The sequence below is a fragment of the Mchenga conophoros genome, linkage group LG18 (assembly GCF_057382185.1).
Source record: "Mchenga conophoros isolate Kocher_MC1m ecotype Shallow Benthic linkage group LG18, M_conophoros_male_GT1.1, whole genome shotgun sequence".
NCBI lineage: Eukaryota > Metazoa > Chordata > Actinopteri > Cichliformes > Cichlidae > Mchenga > Mchenga conophoros.
Genome location: NC_140543.1, coordinates 11,542,633 through 11,566,662, shown reverse-complemented (window position 1 = coordinate 11,566,662; position 24,030 = coordinate 11,542,633). Strand labels below are relative to the sequence as shown.

At 37.7% G+C, this 24,030-nt stretch overlaps 1 protein-coding gene across 3 annotated transcripts in view; it reads right to left on the bottom strand.

Moving 5' to 3' along the window:
- piezo2b (piezo-type mechanosensitive ion channel component 2b) overlaps window positions 1-24,030 on the bottom strand; it is a 92,082-nt gene that overhangs the window by 25,692 nt on the left and 42,360 nt on the right. For all 3 annotated transcript variants that reach the window (XM_085253616.1, XM_085253615.1, XM_085253617.1), the window contains 17 exons: window positions 23,464-23,700; window positions 22,648-22,768; window positions 22,088-22,281; window positions 20,639-20,787; window positions 19,185-19,358; window positions 15,973-16,259; window positions 13,800-13,960; window positions 12,131-12,307; window positions 11,261-11,383; window positions 9,726-9,926; window positions 9,124-9,328; window positions 8,313-8,399; window positions 7,691-7,856; window positions 4,631-4,874; window positions 4,330-4,432; window positions 3,693-3,849; window positions 3,427-3,516 (listed from right to left, as the gene is read on the bottom strand). In XM_085253616.1, the coding sequence (XP_085109742.1) occupies window positions 3,427-3,516; window positions 3,693-3,849; window positions 4,330-4,432; window positions 4,631-4,874; window positions 7,691-7,856; window positions 8,313-8,399; window positions 9,124-9,328; window positions 9,726-9,926; window positions 11,261-11,383; window positions 12,131-12,307; window positions 13,800-13,960; window positions 15,973-16,259; window positions 19,185-19,358; window positions 20,639-20,787; window positions 22,088-22,281; window positions 22,648-22,768; window positions 23,464-23,700 (2,876 nt within the window). The remainder of the gene's footprint in view (window positions 1-3,426; window positions 3,517-3,692; window positions 3,850-4,329; window positions 4,433-4,630; window positions 4,875-7,690; window positions 7,857-8,312; window positions 8,400-9,123; window positions 9,329-9,725; window positions 9,927-11,260; window positions 11,384-12,130; window positions 12,308-13,799; window positions 13,961-15,972; window positions 16,260-19,184; window positions 19,359-20,638; window positions 20,788-22,087; window positions 22,282-22,647; window positions 22,769-23,463; window positions 23,701-24,030) is intronic.

Sequence of the window (24,030 nt, the reverse complement as noted above, 5' to 3'; positions counted from 1 at the left end):
TGTATTGTCGGCAAAAACAATAAAAGACCTGGTGCCGCTAAAGTCACTCAACTAAACTTAATTCTCATATAAAACGAATTAAACACACATATTTGAGTCGCTATGTTGCACTGCAAGACACGCTTTTCATCATTACCCTGAGTGCTCCGACTGACACCCTCACCTTCCACATCTACTCTGCCTCCTCTCTCAGCTCTTGATATTTCTCAAGCTTTTTGTGTTCCTTCTTTCTGATGTTGCTATCATTTGGTGTAGCTACATATATCACTGCAACCTTCTTCATCTATGTCCGGTTGGTTAGCTATCACCAGTTTGTCCATCTGTATGTGGAAGTCCAATGGGATCTGAGCTTCTGAGGGGGTTCATAGGCCTGAACCTGCTGAGCCAGATGGTTAACAAGTAACAAAGAGAGGGAAGGGAGCTAGAACTCAGGGGATTGTACTACCACAAAGTAAGATTCTGATTCTGATTGAAGGCATCAAAGACAGCTACAAGTACCTTGGAATCCCACAGGCAAATGGGAACCAAGAAGCGCTCACAAGAAAAACTGCAACCACTTAATACCTGCACAGAGTAAGGCAAGTCCCGAGGAGTCAGCTGAATGGGAAGAGCAAGATCCGGGCAATCAACACCTACGGCCTGCCGGTTGTCAGATACCCTGCTGGGTTAATAAGCTAGTCAAAGGAGGAGATAGAAGCTACTGACATCAAGTCAAGGAAGCTCCTTACCATGCATAGAGGGTTTCACCCAAAGACCAGCATCCTGAGACTGGACGCTAAGTGGAAGGAAGACGGCTGAAGACTAGTGAGTGTCAGAACTACTATCCAGGATGAAACAACACAGATCCATGAGTACTTCAGGGAGATGGCCACCAGAGGTGGGACCAAGTCATTGTTTTGCAAGTCTCAAGTAAGTCTCAAGTCTTTATCCTCAAGTCTCAAGTCAAGTCTCAAGTAATGTCAGGCAAGTCAGAGTCGAGTCTCAAGTCACTGGTGTAAAAGTCCGAGTCAAGTCACAAGTCTGAAATTTTGAATTTCAAGTCCTTTCGAGTCATTAAAAAAAACGAAAAAAAGCATGTTGCAGTTATGCTAAATGTAAATATTAGACCATGTAATTTTTAAATCTGTGTTTTTCTCAACACATGACAAAATAGTGAACTTAGAAAATATACACAAATTGTGAAATTGCACCTCTTTAAAATGCAGCTCAATTAAACCTAGCTCCAAGAATAATTTTCACCGACAGTTCTGAGATAAGCTGCATGTTATTCTTGGATGCGGTTATAGGACCGGCTTTAAAATCGCATGACAAAAATATCATACATATTAAAAAAAACTGTATCACCAACGTAGCCTGGACAACATTTGCTAGTTAGATGAAGTCAGCTATCTCATCGTAGCATATTTATATGCATATTTATAATTATACGGTTCTTGGAGTGAGTGCATACACTCATGAAGTTTAGTAACTTCCGGTCACTGCAACAAGCCCAGGTACAGTTTACCGCCGGATGGGTACAGGACCTTGAAACGCACCGTGTAGAACGAAAGACCATCGTACGTATCATAAGTTTACCAGTCTCACAAATTGTCGTCATAAATACACATTCGTTAACCGTTTATTAATAGGACCTTTGAGCTCAACGGTAATTAATTAGTAGTGGAAATAATTTCTGGTAGCATCACAGAAATGTAGCAGTGACAATAATACTGTATGCTGTAATCGTACTGGGCAATTAGTGATACAAAAAACCTGTTTTATCCTGTGAATAAAAGTATATGTTTTTGTCAATGTACCATAATAACAGAAGCGAAACGCAATATTCTGTCAGGACAATTCACTATTTATGCACAATAAACAAAGGAGCATAGCGCGACAATTTCTGTTCAGCGCCAGACTTGCTTGTAACCTATATCACTAATTATGTTATGAAAATGACGCATTAACTACAACAGCAGACTGACCTGTGTGGAAATGCTTGGAGCAGACTAACCTGTGAGCTGGAGTGTTCTGGGACGTTATATTTGATCTTTGAATGGCTGCAATCCAGGCCATCCGTCGCCTGTTTGTCACTTCGGAAACATGGCTGAACAATTTCTCTTAAACATCGTAATCCGATAACAACCGATCTCTTTACCCGTCGGCTTCCCGTGGCTGTCATGCGACCGGCTATTGCAGTTAATAATACAACAGCTTCTTGACATTTTTGTGTTTCTTTTTATCACTGTGTAACTGATTTTAATTGAAAGCCTGCGTGCGCTAGTACTTCTTGCCACGAGTTCCCAGAATCCTTTGCGGTTCTACCCGTGAATGACGTCACATTTTCAATCTCTATATAATATGTGTGTTAAATTTTATATTTGGGGTGAAATATCAAGTCTTTTCAAGTAAACCGGTTCAAGTCCAATTCAAGTCCCAAGTCATTGGTGTAAAAGTCCAAGTCAAGTCACAAGTCTTAGAACATTTTTTCAAGTCAAGTCTAAAGTCATAAAATTAATGACTCGAGTCTGACTCGAGTCCAAGTCATGTGACTCGAGTCCACACCTCTGATGGCCACAACTCATCATGTGCTTGGTGAATACGTCAGTCAGCAGAAACCAGAAAACGCATGTACCACCAACAGATAGAAGAAGTAACTGATATAGAAAAATCCCACCAATGGCTGGAAAAAGCCCGACAGAAAGACAGCATAAAGGCACAAATCATGGAAACACAGGAACAAGCTCTAGGTACAAGTTCATTAGAGAATGGGATCTATCACACCAGAGAAGACCCCAGGTGCAAGCTGTGCATAGAGGCCCCTGAGACAATTCATCACAGCAGAAGTGAAGATGTTTCTCCAACCTTCTGTTATCCAATTTTGGTGAGCCTGGGCAAATTATAACCTCAGTTTCCTGTTCTTAGCTTCCCAAAGTGGCACCACATTTGGCCTTCTGTAACCAAGTCGCTTCAAGATTTGACCTGTTATGCATTCTGAGATGTTCTTCTGCATACCTTAATTATAATGTGGAGTAATTCAGTTACTGTTGAGTTAACGAACAGGTGTATCTAGTAAAATGACCAGTGGGTATATATTTGCACCCAAGTGCCACGATGAAGCAAGGCAGGAAGTAGTAAAATTAAATTTTTTTTCAAGGAATGTAAGGATAGATTTCAGATAAGAGGAAAGAAAAGCAGCTAATTATAGCAACTACTGGGTAGAAATTCTGATTTAATTTAAAGAAAATTAAAAGAAAATTAAATTTCATGATTAAAAAAAAAATCCTTCACTTGTCACTGGTTTTGCTTTTTTCTTGTGCAGACAACTGCAGAGCAGTTACGTGTCTTAGGAAAATAATCACTTTTCCATTCAGCGTTGGCTCAAAAGACAGTGACATCACAGACACATCATTTCATCAGAGGAAGGTTAAATGTTTGGAGTCTCACTGTCTCTTCAGCTGCTCCACGGACTTGCGCTCCTCCTCCAGTCTGGCTCTCACTGCCTTCACTATAGTTGCTTGGAAAAGCTCTGCACCTCTGAAAAACACAGAAAGACATTAGGAAAACATTTTGTTTGGTACGCCTGTATTTGTCAGGTAGAAAAGTTAATGCTTTGAGAAGAAATTTTAATACACGAGCACTGGTCTTGAATAAATCAAACCTGTATTTCTAATTAAATTGACTCCATGTAGCTGTCTCACTCAGTTAAATACCTGGAAGCGAGGATCTGTGATGCTCTGATATCTGCCACCACATGTAGAAAGTAGTAACTCATGAAGACTCGTCTCTGCAAGAGCAGGAAAGCAAAGCAGATACTGTCCCAGATGATGCCGGCCTCATTGCTTGGCACCTCACAAATATCCTTAGCATCTGGAATTCACATACAACACAGCCATATTTATTAATCAGGCACAACATTACAACAACTGACAGGTGGCGTGATTAACACTGATTATCTCCTCGTCATGGCACCTGTTAGTGGGTGAGCTACATCAGGGAGCAAGTGACATCAAAGTTAATTTGTTAGAAGTGGGAAAAATGCAGACAGTGTACACCCTTTCATGGAAACCTGTTTCAGCAGGATAATTCACCCTACCATGAAGCAAAAAATGGTTCAGGAATGGATTGATGAGCACAACAAGTTTAAGGTTTTGACTTGGCTTCCAAAATTCCCACATCTCAATCCAATACAGTATTTTTGGGATGTGTTGGACAAACAAGTGCCATCCGTGGAGGCTTGGATGGGACTTGGGTTTTTAAATTATTATTAACTAAGTTATAGGATTATACCTGCAAGTTGTTCATGAAAGCTAAAGGAATGAAATTTGAGTCAATTCACCCTCTGCTTACTTGTATTTATGTCGTAGCCCTTGATGGTGCATGCCAGACTGAACACCTGGATTAACCAGCAGTGGTCCTGTAGCAGTTGGTTGATGTACCCACAAGCCAGGATCTAAAAACAATGTTGCTTTATTACACACTATAAATATTGCATTTTAACTGTCAACATATCAGTTAAAACTTCACATTTGTATTGCTTTGTAAATACTATGCAGATAATGTTTTCAAATCTCAGCGGTTTATCGCTTTTTATGTTGAATATATAGATGATGATAATGGTATTATAATCAGTTTGTCATAGATTACTTACAGATAAAATGTTTTTCATAGTAATCACAAAGATGTTGTAGGCAATCAGGAAGTCCCAGTAGTGGAGGATCTTTCTGATTGGCTTCAGCAACAGGTCTCCACCAAAGAGCAGGAAGTAGAAGCAGGCCACCAAGTAACCCATACAGAAGACGCTGATACGTGTGGTTCCAGTGATGAAGATGATAGTGAGGACAAACCAGAAAAGGTAGCTGAACATGATAACTTTTAGCATGTCCAGGTAGGACCTAGAAATAGAGAAAAACAGTTTTTGTAAATGAAAAGACAAACAAGTGTCTGGTAGTTTTGAGAATAAGGATCCTTTCAAAAGCAACACAGTGGCAGCTCCAAATGTGAATGAAAATTCCTAACCTCCGCAAAAACAAATAAATAAACAGAGAGATCAAATATGACATCCCAACATGGAGTCATGTGAAAATGAAAGTCTTGGACTGCTTTTATTTATATTCTGAAATCATTAGAATTCTGCTTGGAAAAAAAGTTAAAAAAATAAAATCCTGGGCAATTAAATGTAATTAGCAAAACAGTCGTTACTCTGTGTTCAACAACTAGCGTTTTTCAACAATTTTCAATCATGTCTCAAAATGTCATCTTGTGTGGACTTATTTGAGCACTTTAATTCTCAAATAAATCCATAGAGTAAGACGTATATTTACACAAGGCCTGTTGCTGTCATGAAAAAGCAATGAGGGAGGTGGATGTAGTTGATGAGCTGATTTTAATCCCCATGGACCCCAGCTAGCTGCTATTACAGGTTAGGGTACATGTTTACCACATAGCAAAAGTCAAAAGAGAATTATCTGCTCATCATTCACAATTAGGGTATCACTTAATGTCACTTAGAATCTGATCAATGAATAGGAATGAGAGCTGTAACCCGATCCTTTCGCTCAGCACAGGTACACTGCTGCATGTCTTGCGCGTCTCTAACATGCTAGGCGCATGTCTATGGCTCCATGTGAAAGGCTGACGATATGATGCGCAGAGTGGAAACATGAGATGTAGCGTGCATTAATTTCAGATACATGGGGCCACAGTAACAGCTTCAACTCTTTAGAAAGCAGCTCTGATGAAGTGGGTTTGGATGGGACGATGCGTTGAAGGGCCGGAACAGCTGAGTGAGTGTCCTTCTTCATCAGGGGGAGAAAATACCTTTTCCATACTTAAAAGCTATTTATTGAGTTAGAGTACAAGGAAAAAGCGTCTGAGTCGGGGAGTGACGGACAGAGTGTTTTTGTGGATTATGGATTTCTCCCCCCACCCCGTATCCGTAATTCGATTCTGGAGGGAAACGATGGAATAAGTGCAGAGCTGCTGTGGCATGGACAGACGGGCTGTACAGCTCTCTCTCTTGCACTACTAGTGCTTGTTGATGGACACAGAGTGCGTTAATAAAAGACTTGTCCACTTTGCACACCAAAACAGTGGAATCTGAAGAGCACATAATCAATGAGTGTGGACAGGTCAGGATGCTCTTGCTGTCTTTTTAACTCGCGCCCTCTTCCCCTCAACATCCTGCGTTCACTCTTTATGTGCAAAGTCAGTATCCAGATCAGGCGAGTTTCTAAATTATGTATACAGCATGTATTTAATAACATCCCTCACTAAACCTCTGACGTGAGCTACTGTCAGCTGTCATTTTTTTCTTACCTTTATTTTTCTGGGATAAAGTATTTGCTGACTGAGAACGTTCTTATTCAGCACCATCCCACTTAAGATTTCTGCAGTTACACAGTTTGCAGCCAAGCACAACAACAGTTTTCTTCAGAGCACACCTCTGACAACGCAAATGGAGGAAAAGGGGGGTGTTCAGCCTGTTTGTTGATCTATTTTGTCAGCTTGTGAAGCAGGACATGCCAGAAAAAGTCTGAAAACCAGTGCTGTAAGAGATGCAATTGTGTTATTGCAATGGGAATGTGAAAACTTCAATCTGCGGATTGTTTAGTATCCATAATTTAGTAATTCCAAAGTTGTCTCAAGTCATATACTTCTGGGGCAATAATTGCAGAGTGAGACAAACAAGGTAACAAAGTAAAACAAGAACCAACTTGAGATGTCACGAGAGTGGGTCACACACAAAAAAGCAAAGAGAATTGGAGACATGGAAAAAAAACACTGAAAATGCATTAAAGAAATAATTACAATTAATCCGTCAATCACACACATGTACATACATAACTGCAAGTACACATGTGTTGTGCTGGACTATTCACTACAAGCAATTTGAGTTTAATGTTTAGCTGAGAGATATATATTAGGCTTTATAAAGATAGAGACAACAGGGAGACAGAAAGGAAATTAGGGACAAAGACAGAAGGTCCTGAGTAGAAATAAATTATGGATACTAAAATAACCAAATGGGTTTTTCTTTAATGTTGAAGCCTGTTATACATTTCTAAAACCAATTTTTGACTGTAAAATACTTTCAAAAAGCTTTAAATACATATACTTAGCTTTTAACAGCTCCACTTGTGTGGAGCACATTTCAGTTTTGTATCTGACATCATAGATAGGCACCCAACATCATTAAGCATCAATTAGACTGGCTACTTCACTTCCTTTCCATTTCAGCATGTTGACCTCTGTCTTAATGGCGGCTGAGCCATGCAATAGCCACAAAATGATGAAAAGAGAATCTAATGTAAAATATATTTCAGAAACTGGAAATCATTTAAAAAGGTACATACAGCAATACACTTTATCCATGTAGGACTAATAGAAATACACAAGGCCAACCACTGTAGTGAACAAAGCTTTGAATCAAGGATCCAGCACCAGTGCTGCCACACTAACTCACATGGCAAAAAAATGTCCTAATACACAGTATGTTGAAATAAATGTATCAAAACAATACTAAGAGTTGCACCAGCACTTAGCTGCATTTTGTAGTATACAATACAGCATGTTTTCTGGCCACAATTCTCTGCCTCAGCTACATGTACAGAACATTTTAAGGCATACTACTTTCAGTAAGTACTACTGCAGCAGTTCTTACTGAAAGCAAAATGAAAGTATATCTAATTTGGAGTGTTATCTGTGGTACCTGCAGTGGATAAAGTCGGGCACAGGGTTGTGGACGCTGAAGGAAGCTGCATCCAGGTCTCTGCAGATCTCTACATTGTCACCGGCCATGAGGCGGACAGCTGCCTTGTTCTCATCGTCAAAGACCTGCCTCTGGAGGGAGGCGCAGAGGAGCAACATGAAGTCATCTAAAAGAGAAGAGGAGATGAAAGCGTTTCTATTTGTGGAATCAGTGTTAAATCTTCATAAGATAAAACAATTATTTGATTTTGCCTGTGACGGTACATTTGCTTTACTGTATTCAACTCTCAAATTTTAAAAGTTAGCTTAGTTATTTAGAGACTGCAGACAGACGGTCGAAGTCGAAAGTTTGTTTGCACTTTTTTAAACACCACTAGATGTGTTTGAGTGCTTTATTTACTAGTTACTTTATACATTATAATTTTAACACAAAATTATGTCATGTTGGAGTTTAAACCACGAACTATTGTAATAACAAAATGCTTCTGATATACTAATATATTAGTAAGAATAATCCACTAATATGATTAATCGCATGAAGATTTACATGCATGTTTCTAACTTCTAATGAAGGATTTTCATTTATTCTTCAAAGAAATTTTCTCTTTAACTATAAAACTCACAGATGAGGAATAAAGGATTGGGCCTGCTGCGGAAATCTGGAATATAGAGCCACTTGACCACATTGTCATTTTCTGTCCAGGGATAACCTGAAAAGAAAACATTATCATCAGACATATGTAAGAACATCATAAAAATATCACGCTTCGCTTTGAAGAACCGCAAAAGAATGGAGCCATGACGTGTTAACGGATTAAACAAAGAAAAAAAAAGTGCATCATAAACATGAAGAGAACACCTTTTACGTGTGGACAGTTTTTGTAATTACATGAAAAACAGCCTTAATTTATCTCTGAAACAATAATGAACTGACTTTTAACTTACATTATTTAAATCATTACATACCCTTCATTTAATGAGTAATTAAATCCGATGGTAACGCTTTATTCTACAGAGTGATTTTGTTTATTTATTTATTTCTTTTTGTGCTGCAGCCTGGCATTGCTTCCAGCTGATGGGATGGAGAGACTTACTCAGTAATAAAATAAAAATATCCCAACTCGCTATGGTTTTGTTTTACAGTTTGCATGAAAATAATAGACATTTTTACAGTTTAATGCAGGGTAACTGCATTACACTGTGGTGCTCATTGTCAGTGCTAGGTTACATTAGGTTTAGTGTATCAATTTAAAATAAGCTGATGATCCTGATTAGATTCACTCATCAGCGTATAAACTTTATACGATCTTTATACAGTTTTTAAGCTTTATAGCTCATGTAAAGTTTGTTTATTCTTGTTGAGTTCAGTTGGATTCCTAAATCCACAAACAGCAGTAATTCTCAGAGCAATCTGGCACATTTGATTACACAAACCTTTACAGGCTGCAGGTGGGATCCCGATGCAGACGAAGTACTGAACAGTAAGCATGCATGCCAGAAAGCAGCAGTACTTGGGCCAAATCTCAGCAATGGCTTTCCTTCTACGTCTGTACAGCACCGCTATTAAGGCAAAAGCATGAAGCATGGCATAGAAGTCCATACGCTGCCCTATGACGTTGACGACCAACAGCAGGCAAGTCTAAGGGAAACACAAGAGGAGTGTACATGAAGCAGTGTAGCACAGTACACATTTTAATAATGGGTTGCATTTATAGAGCGCTTTTCGAGAACCTTAAAGCGCTGTACAATTCCATTATTCATTCACTCTCACATTCACACACTGGTGGAGGCAAGCTACAGTTGTAGCCAGAGCTGCCCTGGGGCAGACTGACAGAAGTGAGGCTGCTATATCGCGCCATTGGCCCCTCTGGCCATCACCAGTAGGTGGTGGATGAAGTGTCTTGCCCAAGGACACAACGACCGAGACTGTCCAAGCTGGAGCTCGAACCGGCAACCTTCCGATTACAAGACGAACTGCCAACTCTTGAGCCACGATCGCCCCAATTTAACTATTTCTACTTCATTATGCCACCTACCTCAAGTCCAAACTTGTAGAAGAAATAGTTGATGAAGTATTTGATGAAGTAGACAATGTTGATGTCCAGGTGCTGTCGTGTGATGTCATGAAAGATAATCCTGGCAGCGGGAGGTGACAATTTGTTCCTCAGTCTGAAGTATTTCTGATGGCGGTAGATGGTTACCTCCAATGCTAACAGAGCCAGCATCCAGAAGTTGTTCTGCTCAGATGGTCGGAAGAGAAAATTCCCCAAAATGCTTAGTTTTTATAAACTGTGTTTTTATAATATAGTTTTAAAAAAATATTTAAATGTGATTAAATGGGCTGAGGATTACGACGGGTTGGGGAGTATCCAGAGAGCAACTTTAACATTGCTGGTTTTACTCATTTAAAGGACAAAAACTGCAGAATAGTCCCAGTTATTGGCAACATTTGATTGGCACTTCATATTTTCACAAGGTCAAGTGAATTACATTAAACTACTAAAAGTGTGAAGAAAACAAAAACACAAACCCGACTTACAAGACTGCAATCAAGATGTGATTTGCTGTATCCCTAGTGACTGATTTCAGTACTGCACATTGAAACAATTACAAAGAAAATCTAATAAGAAATTCCCTTTTGCTCTTAGACAGTGGAGATGAAACCACACGGAGGGATGATCTGAATCCCAGTCTGGCTTTTCATTATGCCAACAAACACATAATGAGATGTTTCAATATGAAAACCACTGCTAACTAAATAAAATAGAAATTCTAAGTATTCAGAGTCTGAGATCTCACAAGTATTAAGTTCCCCTAAAAGGTCCAGGGGATGGGGAAAGATACTCACAAAAGAATCTTACAAATATTCCTCCTAACTGTCAAACATATAACTCATCATCTACATAAGACTTCCGTACAAAGGTGAGCTCTACAACCCGTTGAATTACAGTTAAGCACCAGGCCTGCTGTCTGTGGCAGCCTGTAGTTGAAAACCTTTGCTATGAACTGTTATCACTCAATATTAGCTTTTTTTAAATACATTTTTTATACATTTTGTTTATTTTAAAAATCCAAAAATCTTGTGTTCATCTCACTGAATAAAACACAGATCACCTCCTTCCCTGTACAGAGATTTGGAGGTGTGGGTGAAACAGAGTGACACTCGGCAGGTGACACAGGAAAGTAAAGAAAAATAATTACACAGTCTGTTTTCTTAGGAATGTATTGCAGTGGAATATTTATTTGTTCTTTTTTCAGTTGACTGCATTTTGTGGAATTTTGATATTATTTCAAATTAAATACTGACTTTAAACAGCCAAATAGCACTAGGTCGGTGATGTGTTAAACATCTCATATTTGACTGAATTACCCAAATCTGCATGAATTAAACATGAAATAGAGATTACTGCTGACATAAAAGTTAATAATAATAAAAAAAAAAACGCATTACAATTTTCCTGTAAACACGGTAGTTCTAAATTCATAATTGCTCTATAAATAATAAAGAATAAAGAGTCTAATAGGCAGTGTATAACAACGATAAAAGAACTGTGGTTCATTTCGACCTTACCCTCAGGTAGCCCAGCAGGTCGTCATACTTCCTGAGGCCCACCCAGTTGGCTGGATCCACTCTTCCGTCATACAACAAAGATTCTGGTAACATTAAACTCTTATTTGTTGAGTTTCTGCATAACTGTGGACAAAAACACAATGGGTCAGTTTTCCAGTCTAGTAGAATTAAAAACTAGGCCTAAAGTAGGAATTATGTTTTCATCAAACATGGTCAAAGTTTCAAATATCGAGTTCCGTAAGAGTAAGTCGCTATGAGGCAAAATTTCAGGCTGCTCTAAACGCTAATTTTAAGAAAGACTTTTTCTACCCTTGGCTCTGAATGATGTCAGAGAGAGCAGATATAGCCTATTTTGGTCATTTCAGACACACTGCTTTGGTTGTAACCATTGAAGTCCCACCAACCTGTAATTTAAACTTTCTTTTTATAAGGGTCAGACAATGGGAAGACACCTAGCTCAAAGGCAGAGGATCTAAAACAACTTGTTGTTTCAGATCTCCTGGAATGGATGAAGTTAGTAGCTCATCTAAGGTGAGTATACGATAAACAAGGCTTATTTGATCTGTAAATCATCCAAAGCTTTACTAGAAGAATCCAAGAATAAAAAATATGGAGCTTCAAAGAACCATAGTACTTTAATTCAAATCTTGGAAACTAGCAGTAAGGCTTTTTGTCTCTTTTGGAATGCAAACATTTTATTCCAGAGTTTTTATGCCCAACGCCAACAAAAATCATGACATAAAGCAGGCGCACATCAATCAAAATCAAGAGAATCTACAAAAAATCTGGCTTTAATTAAGGATAATAGGGACAATGCTAAAGAACAGCATGTATTCTATACAACTTTGGTTGAGAAGCATTAATATTTACCAAAGTGCAGTTCTTGGAGTACTTGCTGGGATCTATTAAGTCCAGCTGGTACAACATTTTACATACAATGATGACACACGTCCAGACAGTGCAAACACTAGAGGCAAGGGGCCGGTACTGGCTGTACGGCAGTGCAAACGCCCAGGATGCAAGGAACACATAGTTGAACAAAGACACCTGGACAAAAGACAATAGATGTGATGAGGACAAAAAAACTTTGTCATTCATACCTCTTTTCCACAGCTACGGCTATAAATTTTTAACAATACACACACACACACATTGTACACTGAAAAGAAAACAGGTGTAAATCAGTGATGATTGAAAAATTCACTGAACCAGCAGCAAAAGAAGATCAAAACTACGCTTCATGTTTGATAAACATCGTCATTAATTCCCTCTTACTTTTGCTGCCAACACAATTGTGCACAGCGTTGTCGCTCGCTGTTTCGCCTCCGACAAGAAAGGCTCATTTCTGCTGTTCAATACCGAAGAAATGCAAACTTTTTAAAAGTATGACAAATTGCAAAACGCTTAGCTGTGTCTCCAATAAAACCTCTTTAACATTGCTCTGTTTCACTTCAGCAGCATCAGGTAATGTTCATATGTTGATTCATGGTTTTCTTCCGTTTTTGATCTACTGCAGAATAATTTATTTGATATAAAAAGTCAGGCCAGGAAAATCTCCTTCATATTTTTCAGTTACTTCGACACAAAGACATCTGCTGTGATGCTCCCACCTCTTATTAAGTCTCACAAGTGTCAGCTTTGTATACATAGATATAAAAATAAGCATATGTACTGATAATTTATCAGAATTATAATATTTCTGACTGTCTCAGTCAAAATTGGGACCTTGGGAATTGGAATCGAATCGATAAAAGAAACCAATCGATACCCAGTCCTGACACTGACACTATACTGTGTCATCATTTATTTATCAAAAACTAATCTAAAAAGCAGTGACCCAGTAAAAACCTGACCTACATGAATTCCTATGAGTGGGCTAAAATTCCTCCACAATGACGTGGGAAGCTGATGAAGCCAGATAGAAAATGATTACTGTACTTTAAGTTATTCAGGAGGCTCTCTAAGCTACCGAATAATGGGGTGTACTGTTTTAATACACGGTTTTTTATTTTGGATTAACTTTTGTTAAATTAATAATGACACTATTTTTTAGCTTATCTTTTTACTATGACTGTAAAGACTGTCAAATGAGTTTTCATAAGACTGGTATGGTTCATGTGTAAACTCAAAAAATCTCAGACTCTTCTTTACATCTCCAAAGTGTAGAAGCTGTTACAATTCTCCAGAATCCCCCACACTATTATTTGGCTTGTATGCGATATAGTAAACAGTTCAATTTAGATTAGTGCTGAACGACATCAGCTTTATTTGTGTATCTGAGAAGTAATCACACTAAAATAGCAGCGCCTCTCCAGGATATACTGCGGAGTGTTAACAAAGGCAGGAAAGAGAAGATGGGACCCAAGTAAAAGCAGTTATAAACAGTACTCAGTTTTAGCACCAACAGGAAGGGAAACACATTACCACCTGTGGTGTTTGATATGAAAGCTGACCAAATAAAATAAAATATGACTTTCAGGCAGGTTTAAGTTTGTCTTGCTGCAGTTACAAAAGTAAGTCAATTCTTCAGCTTTCATACCTCTTTGATAGCAACCATGACAACGTAGCAGGAAACGATCTTGATGATATGGATCTCCAGTAACCACCAAATGAACAACTGCAGTTTGTGGAAATACTCCAGGAACTTGAGGAAGAGCACTGTCAGACGGTCAACCACAAGGTGCCATTTATTCTTCAGGTCTGAGGAAAAAGAGACAAAAACCAGACACGTTTAAATGGGAAAGTGACAAGACTGAAGAGGTGCAAACGGAAAGTGTTTAAAAACGAATATCCCTGTTACTTCTATTTTTCACCTGCAAGTTTGTCAACTTAAGCTGGGAGATTGCACAAGCTTCACTTCAGGACAACGTTAGCTGCCATTCCACATGTTTGTAATTTTCTACAGTTCATTCAGAAATGAAAGGCAGATATACAGTTCCTTCTTTATAGCCCTTTATATATATATATGTAATTGATGCAGCCGTGGTATTTTTAGAGTCAACCCCTCTATTGATTAAAAATAAATCAATCAATACAGATTCATGTTAGATTAATATGAAGCTAATAATGCATATTAATCTAACAAATTTAAAGAATGTTTGATATCAAAGTAAAAAAGTAAAGAAAATAGAGCTTTTACTCACTAATACCTTGCTGTAAATATTTAATTAAGCCTAAAACAATTACTCCTCCACTTCATTAGTCTGTTTACAGACGAAGAGTAAACTATTAGAAACTAAATTCAAGAAATGTAATTTCAATTTTTTGGTTACTTTATGGTAGCAAACACGTGTTTCATATTAATTCTGAAGCTGCTACAGGATTGTTAACATCATTTTTTCCAATATTAAAGTTTTGAAGTTTGATGAGAATGAGCTTAAAAAATGTATTAACAAGCAAATTCCAAACTGCTGTTTTATTTAGCTGAGAAACAGGACTTTATAATTTGTTTCATATTCCCATAAAAACCACTATATTGTGGTAGAGCCTGTATACGTTTACAAAATCCATATTATCTCAGGCTTTAATAGAGGCCCCATTGTTTGGCTAAGAAACTCTGAGAGAATATACCTCGTACAGCCCACAACTCATTATAAACTAAGAGGCCCTGCAGGGCCGCAGGGTTGTGTTTTATCACCCATTTTATTTTCTGTGCATGCAAACAACATTTTCATTCAAGACTGTCTGTGTAAATATGCTAGTAATGCAGCTTTGGTCGGCCTTAGCAGGAGGGTAAAAGCAGGCGCTTGAGCTATGTGCTGTGTCGTAATGCAAGATAAATCGGCTGAAAACAAAAAACCTGCAGTACAACCGCTTTTACAAATTCTGCAGCAGTGGCTGGCTGGTGTGAGCGCAGGCAGAAGATACCAGGGCGGCAGCACAGAGCTTTGACCTTTAAAGACCACAATGAACTTGAGAGCAAACTGAAAAACTAGAGGCTTAGCACTAAATGCATGATGCATGACTCGTGCGCTGGCTAGGTTTTTATTACCATCGCACGTATGTCTATGACAGCTACTTGCAATCAGCATGATATTAATGTGCCATTTCCTTTTATAAAAAAAGAAACATGCTGCTTTGACAGAAATGTTCCGTCACAAACACAGTTTTGACATTAAAGTTTATGTGGAAACTAATGCTAAAACATAATTATTGCAGTTTTAAATCAAATTTCTAATTTACTGACATACAAACAGAGTGTTATTTTGATTAAGATGTGAAATTAAAATTATTTACTTTCATTCTTGAATAGAAAAATTTGTTTCAGTGGCTTAATGTTTACACTTGATTAATGTCTGACTTAGATATTTCCAAAAACTTTAAAGCTTTCACCCACAATGCAATAGTTTATTAGACCACCAGCCAATGTAAGATGCCCTAATTTAACAGGATTGGTGATTACTAAAAATCATTTTTGTTTTCTGTAATGGTTAATCCACCAATATGAATTTGCTCTTTAATCAAAATTGTATTTTTAATACTAAAGCATAATTGTTGTCGTTAACCATGAACTTCTAAATTAATCGTTTTACATAGAAAATTTTTTAAGACAATAAATTCTAAATGTTTATTAGTGTTTCTATACAGAAAAAAATATTTTAGTAGTTGAATGTTATGCTTGATTAGACAAAAATGAATTAGATCAAGTGAAATATTTCACAGTATTTTTGAAATCACATTTAAGGTCATGGACCCGCCGTGCTGCTCGGTACCTGAGCTCTGCTCTGTGCTCGGCTCCGGCTCGGTCTTCGCACTGCACTGTTGGCTCTCCTCTGTGCTGGACTGCCGTGGGTCAGACAAGCTCCTGGGCTTCTCATTAGTCATGTCAGTGTCATCCATCACCACCACCAGGGCCTGCTCCTTCTCTTTCTCCATATCCCAACCCTCCTGCATGTTCTGCTTTACATGTGTTTCACATTCCTCTCTGAGAAGCATCGCGTCCACCGAGCTGGCACTGAGCATGCTGAGGTCTGGCAGGCTGCCATCCGGGTCCACCAGTCTGAAGACACGGCAGAAGTTATTACACAAAAACACACACGAACACGCAACCCTGGGCACAGATCTGTATTAATATACATATGAGGACCTTCTGTGACTTACGGATTTTAAATATGATTGCTCCTGTTGTTGTTAAACATTTTATTATTTATCATGTTGTTATGGAACTGTACAATTTCCATATTTTGTGTGTTAACCATAGAGTGTGAATGGTGTGAACCTGACAGGACAGCAGTAATGGTTGTGTTTGTACAGGTTCAGGACTAATGTGTCTTTTTTTGTTTTTATTTCCACTTGCTATCTTCATGCCAGCACTCACTGCTGTTGCTGGTCTGTTTTTATGTCCAAATAATCCATTAAAAAACGTCAAATTATATGTTGTAAATTGTAATTGTGGATCATGTGGCAACTAAATTCAAAACTTCCAATAAAGGCATTATTGGTTCGAGCATGAATACGCTCCTAGATTTGATAATGTTTTTACCCATATTTCCTTTAGGTAAAGGACAAATGGGAAGTGAAGACATATAAAACCCAAAACGAAATATATAAAAATAAACAAAATTATACACAAAAAAAAGACTAGAAACTGTTTGGTAGTAGAGATATAAAAAAAATATATTTAATTCTCAATCCTTTATCGATACAATCCAACCAGCATTTCTTGTGATAAAAATCTTCATAGTTGGTATTTAGTGGATACAAATTTTGGTGACCATTGGGTCATATATGTACATTTGAAGATTATTAATAAATAGTTATGATAACTGTTTAAAAAGGAGGCGATGGGATACATACAGACATATCTACAAGGATATGCTACGATCAATATTGTAAGATAAGAAGAGGTGTTCCTCGTAAGTTTTTCGTCCTAATATTCCATAAATTTATCTGCATCTGATCTTAAACTCGACCAAGACATCAGCACAGTGAACAAAAACCAAATCCCTAAAAACAAACAAAAAAAGAAATCTCTTTTATTATTTTCTAAGGTATTCTGTCCTCATAAGTATATAAATACTTGAAAAATTATACACAAGGTCAAGATGACTGTCAAATGACTCCGATGCAGGATGGGAATCTGCTCGTTCTGCTAACTGAACAACAGAGCAGTGTTTCATCAGGCATTTCAAACTAAAAGCAGTGCACATTCCTGCTGCATTCTTTAAAATAATCCGTGTTGTATTCATGGTGTCTGATCTTTGAGCAGCAGATAAACAACTAAGGGGAGGCTTTAATCCTTCAATGTCTTTTCAGGCAATAATGGAGCCATGTCAAGGTTCAGGTTTGGCTTGCACGGACTGGCTGCATGTCAAGACGAGCATTTTGGTGTTTGGTAGTCACACTTACTTGCTCTGTGGAGTGGGAATTTTTTCTTTGATGCTGCTCAGAACAATATAGTTACACAGAAGTCATCATAAACAGTGAGAAGAGAAACTGACACAAAAACAGGCTGAAACGTCATTTTAAAATGCACGAAAACTGGCTGCAGGACTCCAGTGGTTTGGGGGAGGCGAGCTTTTATAGGAAGGGGGTAATTTTCTGGGGTTCAGTGCATAGATCAGGGTGTGGATCAGTGTAAAGCTAGTGGAGGGGAGCAAGAACTTTTTGCAGTTTTAAACATGCATGAGTAAGTTTGTTGCCTGTCAGAAGTAGAACATTTTTTATTAAAAAACAAAACATAGAAAATCCAAATAAGAGGAGGCTACAGGCAAAATAAAGAAACCCCAAAACCCCAAAAAAGAAAACCAGTCATGTCATGAAAAATACCTGATCTTCAGGTGCAAGATATTTCAGATTCTCAATAAAATACCATCAAAAACAAGGTAAGAGGGGTAAGTCACTGTGGGTGCTGAGGATGTATTGCAAAAGGAAGAAAACACTAAGATTCAGAGGTGACATGGGATGGTGATTGATGCTACAGAAAGCGAGCAAATACCCACCTATTCATGATTAAATAGACACGCCCATTGACTTTGGCGTGGCTGTGAGTGAAACAGGCGGAGAAGATAGAAAGCAGCAGGTGACGGAGAGAAGCAGAGGGAAGAAGAGCTGAGCAAGTGGTAGCAGAACAACAAAATCCACAAAAACAACGCTAAAGTTAAATGACCCATGCCGCAGACTGTGAAATGTGCATGTTATGACACACAGCTGCACGACACAGCACGCAATGACCGATGAGGTTACAGCGGCCGTATAACAAGGTGTGACATAAAAGCGGATGAACTGGGTTTTACATGCATACTTCGTGAGTAGTGGAAATTTATTGCAATAATTATCTACTAATCAATTTGCACTGGAGTTGTGAAGTACAAAATGTAACAAGCAGAAGTCGGGGTGGGGCGGCACAGCAAACTAAAGACTGACTGATATATCAGATGACCAATATACTGCATTACTGCATGACCGCATGGGCCAATATTTTCCGATATATCAGGCATATCATTTTCATTTACTGGCTGATAAATGAAAATTTAAAAAAGCAAAGAGGAAAAAGGGGAAACACCCTTCAGCGATGTTATGAGTGCAACAGAGGGCACTATTCTCCACAATTAATCCACAATAAAACAAGTTTATTTTTATTCTGCACTATCTTGGTATGAAATTGTAAAAAACTACACATAATAAATGTTAGGGAAATCTGTTTGTGTGCATGAAACAAAGCAAAATACTGACCGATATTTCGGATTTTTAGATCACCAAATATCGGTATTGGTGTCGGTCGGGCTCTACAGCAAACCAAAAGCTTCCAAGTTACAAGGAGAAAAGACACTTAGTTTCAAAGCAAAGAAAATGTACTTACAATGATTCTGAATCACGATAACCCCATAAAACCAAATTTTCTACCATTTCTATATCTAAACAACTTCCCATCACTTTACTGTTGTTATAAGTATGAATTGAAAAAAAGCAGCATGTGTCTCACCTGTAGATAGTGCTCTCTTCTTTAGCCACTACAGCCTGGAGGTCAGTGAGCTGGAGAAAGCGGTCATGGAAATAGTGCAGGTGGAGAATACACGCCAGCAAGAAGGACGTGGGAATGAAAATCCTGATGAACAGCTCGCCCAGCTCGAACTGCTTCAAGCCCAGGGCTTCCAGACTGCATTCACAAACATTTCAAAGGAAACAGAAAACTGTGAGATTAAGCTTAAACCACTCCCAAGGTTACTGTGTGAAGAACTGCTGAAGTTTGGAAGACTGAGCACAGCGAAGCTGAATATTGACTCTGTAGATAAAATCTAATCTATTCATCATCTAATACTACCAGGTGTTTATATAACATTTTGTAATAATTATATGTTGGGGGTTTATTGTGACATCATAGCAATCTACAGTATGACCTTAAACCAAAAGACTTTATTCCGTTTACGTGAAAATGTAAAGAAATTCTCACATAAATGTGACCCTTACCCTTTAAATCACTGTAATTATAGTTAAAGTACTTAAGGTAATTTAGTCAAATTTGCCAACACAGCAAGCGTGACGAGGCACTGGCACCTATGTTTGAGACTGGGAGGTCTGAAAACTAAATCTGAACTTACTCAAACCAAACTCAAAATAAAAATAAAAATGAAAATAAATAAATAAATAAATAAATAAATAAATAAATATATATATATATATATATATATATATATATATATATATATATATATATATATATATATATATATATATATATATATATATATATATATATATATATATAACCACTAAAATGGTATGTTACAGAAAAACAGTTTAATATCATAGTGCCCCTGGACACAGCTGTCACGACTAATCAGGCACACTGTAACAATATCATTTTCTGTTTATTGGCTTTTAACAACCACATATCAACTATAGTTGATTATATTTGTATGGCTGAGTATATTAACATAATTAAGTATACTACTTGAGGTAGTGTGTAGGTATATTTCTTTAAACAAGAAACAATAGTTTCAGTCTTTCCTGTAGCTTTTTTCATTACTAAAATATGCAGGTTCATCTTCAAGAGCTGTGAGGCAACTATGCTCTATAAATTGGAAGAACAGATACATACTAAAGTAGTTTTACTAGAACTGAACTACTACAATTTGTAATAGATTTTTTAGGTAACATCATGAATATCTACCTATATATCTACTTAAAAGAAATCAAAGAAAATAAGACATCTGTGAATTCAGTTCTAAAATTCTCCTCCATCCCCAACTAAAGCCACTATACACATGCTTTGCTACGCTAGCAGGGCAAAGCTACTAAAATAAACAAAACAAAACAAAAAAGCTCAAGACAAACAGTTGGTTTGATGACTAAGCCATAAGCTGTGCCTCTCTGGGAAACGTAGGCAGTGAATCTGTATCCTGCCGCTCAGACCGGCAGTTGCTCAGTGGCGCTCACCCTTTTTTATCCAGGCCTGTCATGTTACCCCAGGTGTGTATTGACTCTGGAAACTGGAAGGTGTAGACAACTGTAAGAACCAGCATGGTGTACATAACCACCGACATCCAGAAGTACTTCAGGATCCTTCGCCACCACTCGTAGTGCACCTTCATGACAAGAATTAGAAGAGGACATCTGGATTTATGTGACTTCTCAGTCTGCCTCTGGCTGTTGCTGGGAGTTAGGAATACAAAATGTGCTACGAACCTGGAAAGCACATACTTTATGAACTCACTTAACAAATGACAGCAAATTCTGTGTTTGGGAAATTGAATTTGGGACGTTTATGGCATCATATTCATATCTACACTTCAAATATATACTCCAAAAATTATAACAAAACATTAAATATCCTTATTTCACAGGTCGCCACATTTGGAAGGCTTCGAAAACAATTATACAGATCACGATTTTAAACATCCCACATATTCCCCAAATGTTAATAATAAATATGTGTTTATACACATAAACAGAAGGCAATTCTTTATAATAAGCACTGTTAGTATGCTTGGCCTTGTATATTTCCCCCCTGTTAAATGCATATGTATTATGGTTTTATATCTTTAGTCCATTGACCTTTTAGCAGAATGAAAATCAATTACATTCCCTAAATTGGAAGAATGTTAAACTGCATCATTTCCATCAAATACAATGACAATACATTTCACTTTACAGTTTATATTAATCCTTTGTTGTGAATTATGTGTCTCATGGTTGTTTAATAAATGCCAAAAACATTTAAAAGTCATTACTGATCCTTATTCCCAAAATACTGATGTTTTGTCAAAGCTGCTGTGACCTTGAAGATGGAGGAGTTTAAGTGTCTCAGAGTTTTGTTTACGAGTAGGGGAAGAGTGGAAATTGAAAACATGATGAGAAATGTACTTTCATCTGAAAGTAACCAGACGACCAGTCCATTTCTTCCTCTCCTTAACCCAAGTAAGATGCTTCTGATGTCTGCACAAACATCCTTGCGCCTTGAGCACCTTTTCTTGTCGCACCTTTATCTTCCAGTCAACTTTCCATTAAGAAGGGTGTCGAAGACCCATATGGAAAACTGTCAAGTTAGCTTCCACATGATCTAGGCTGCCTCTACCGTAGTAGACCAAGATATTAACTTTTTGGATAGTCATTTACTCAAACTTGAAATTTCGTATTTAATAATTTAAGATACTGAATTTCTGATTTTTAAAGCCGTAATCATATTAAATATTAAAGGCTTGAAATATTTCACCTTACGTGCTATGAATACACACTGTCATTGTTCACCTTTTGAATTAAATTACAAAAAACAAAAAATAAATAAATGTATCACAATATTCCATTTTTTTGGGATGCACTTGTACATCTCAAATAGAAACGTCAGCATGTTTATTGTCAATCACTTGGCGTCCTTTCGGTGCGTACCTGGTATAGCGCCACACAGGAGAGGAACATCATCATGTAGATGATCTTGTACATGACGATACGTCCCTCAAAGGTGACGATGAAGAACATGCTACCGCAGATGTAGATCCAATATTTGACCATCAGAGCCATCACCATGTTACCAAGGACGTGCATGAGGTCCTGTTCCCCTCCCTCCTCAGACTCCTCTTCCTCTGTAAAAGCAGTTTTGCATTTTTCAGTCTAGTAGACCATATTTGTTTCTGGATTTTCATTTCTAATGAATGAATAAAGGCATATTTTCTTCTTCTTTAAAATTCTTTGGGCCCACCCAAGATCTCCAGTGACATTGCTGATCAGTGTTAAAAGTCTCTATCATAAGTTTTCCAATGCCATTATGTGCTAATTCTAATACTTGTAAGAGATATTTGTTCATGTTTTTCATTGTTGTTAACAAAGTTTGTATATTTCCTAAGCATTTTTTAAAATAAGTTTAAGTTTATTGTAACATACGTAAAGAGTTTATAAACTCTTTACGTATATACTACTGTAAGACAACAAAATAATAGCATAGAGCTTACCCTGCTTCTTCTGATCCTCTACATGAACGTCTAAGAGACCAGTGCTGTCTTCCTTTTGTTTTTCTTGTCTCTCTGTAAGCGTCTGTCTCAGCAGTAACCAGAAGGTCAGCATACAAAGGACCTTTTTAAAAAAGACGAGGAGCAAAAAAAACAAAAAGATGAAACAACAAATCACACAGAGTTTACTTTAACTGTGTGGGACCAAAAATACTGATGGTCAAAATAACACAAGAGGATATTCTGTATACTGCATGTAGTAAATCAGACATGAGTTTGTAAACTATACTTGGATTGTCTAAATTTGTCTGCATCAACTCTTTAAATAAACATCATTAGCCATCATTTTTCACCCAGGTGTGAAATACAGTGCAATGCATCTTCACTCTTTAAATTAATAAACACATACGCTCTGCACTACAACAGAAATGTGAGTAATTTAAAAAATACGTTACGGTAATTCCAAGTTTGTGTGTTGCATAAAATCATAAAATCTCATTCCAGACATAATCAGGTCAAGTACAGTAGCTGGAAACCTGAACGCCTTAGAGTTATTCCAACACATGTCAAAACACTAAAACCTGACCTTCTTCAGGAGCACATTGCATAACTACACTGTCTTATATTATTAACCGAGTAGTGGAGAGACACAATTTGTTAGCGAGATTGTTTCAGAATCTTAAAAAATAAAGCTTGGTGCAGCATATGCAGAGTACATGTTAAATCCCTGCACATATTAAACCATATTACGTGGTCAAGATTGCAGGCTGTCAAGCTAAATGTCAGGTTTAGTTGTTTGGCTAATGTGAACTCCCAAACCTTAGATGAAAGTGAGTGGAATGGGTTTTTCTTCTCAACAAAGAAGCCTTTGACTTTGCTGTAATCCATGTCCGGAAAAGTCCAAATGTACTGCAGAACTATCAGCAGGTTGCCGTAGGCCACCATGAAGGGAGACGACAGCATGGCGTAGCGCCTCCGATCACGGACCATCCACAGCAGGCAGGACCAGATGAGGAAGACGAACGTCAGCCAGCTGACGTATGTGATGCTCCACGCCTGGAGACAAACAAATTGGAGAGAAAAATTTACAACAAATGCTGCAGTCATGAATGACTAAGGAAGGCCAAATATGACTACTGCTCGGAAATAGTGCGTTGGCGCAGAAACCACACGCACAAACACACATATATACACAAACACAAAGAGAAGCAGATTTCCAGATGATCATCAAACCGTTTTTCACTTCTGACAGAATTAATACAACAATGATTCGTTACTTTGGCTTAATTTTATTTTTAAATATAAATCAGTTTCTACTATTCAGACCCGCAAAGACGACTGAGATCCAAACACAGATGACTAAAAATGTGTACGTTTGTTATAATG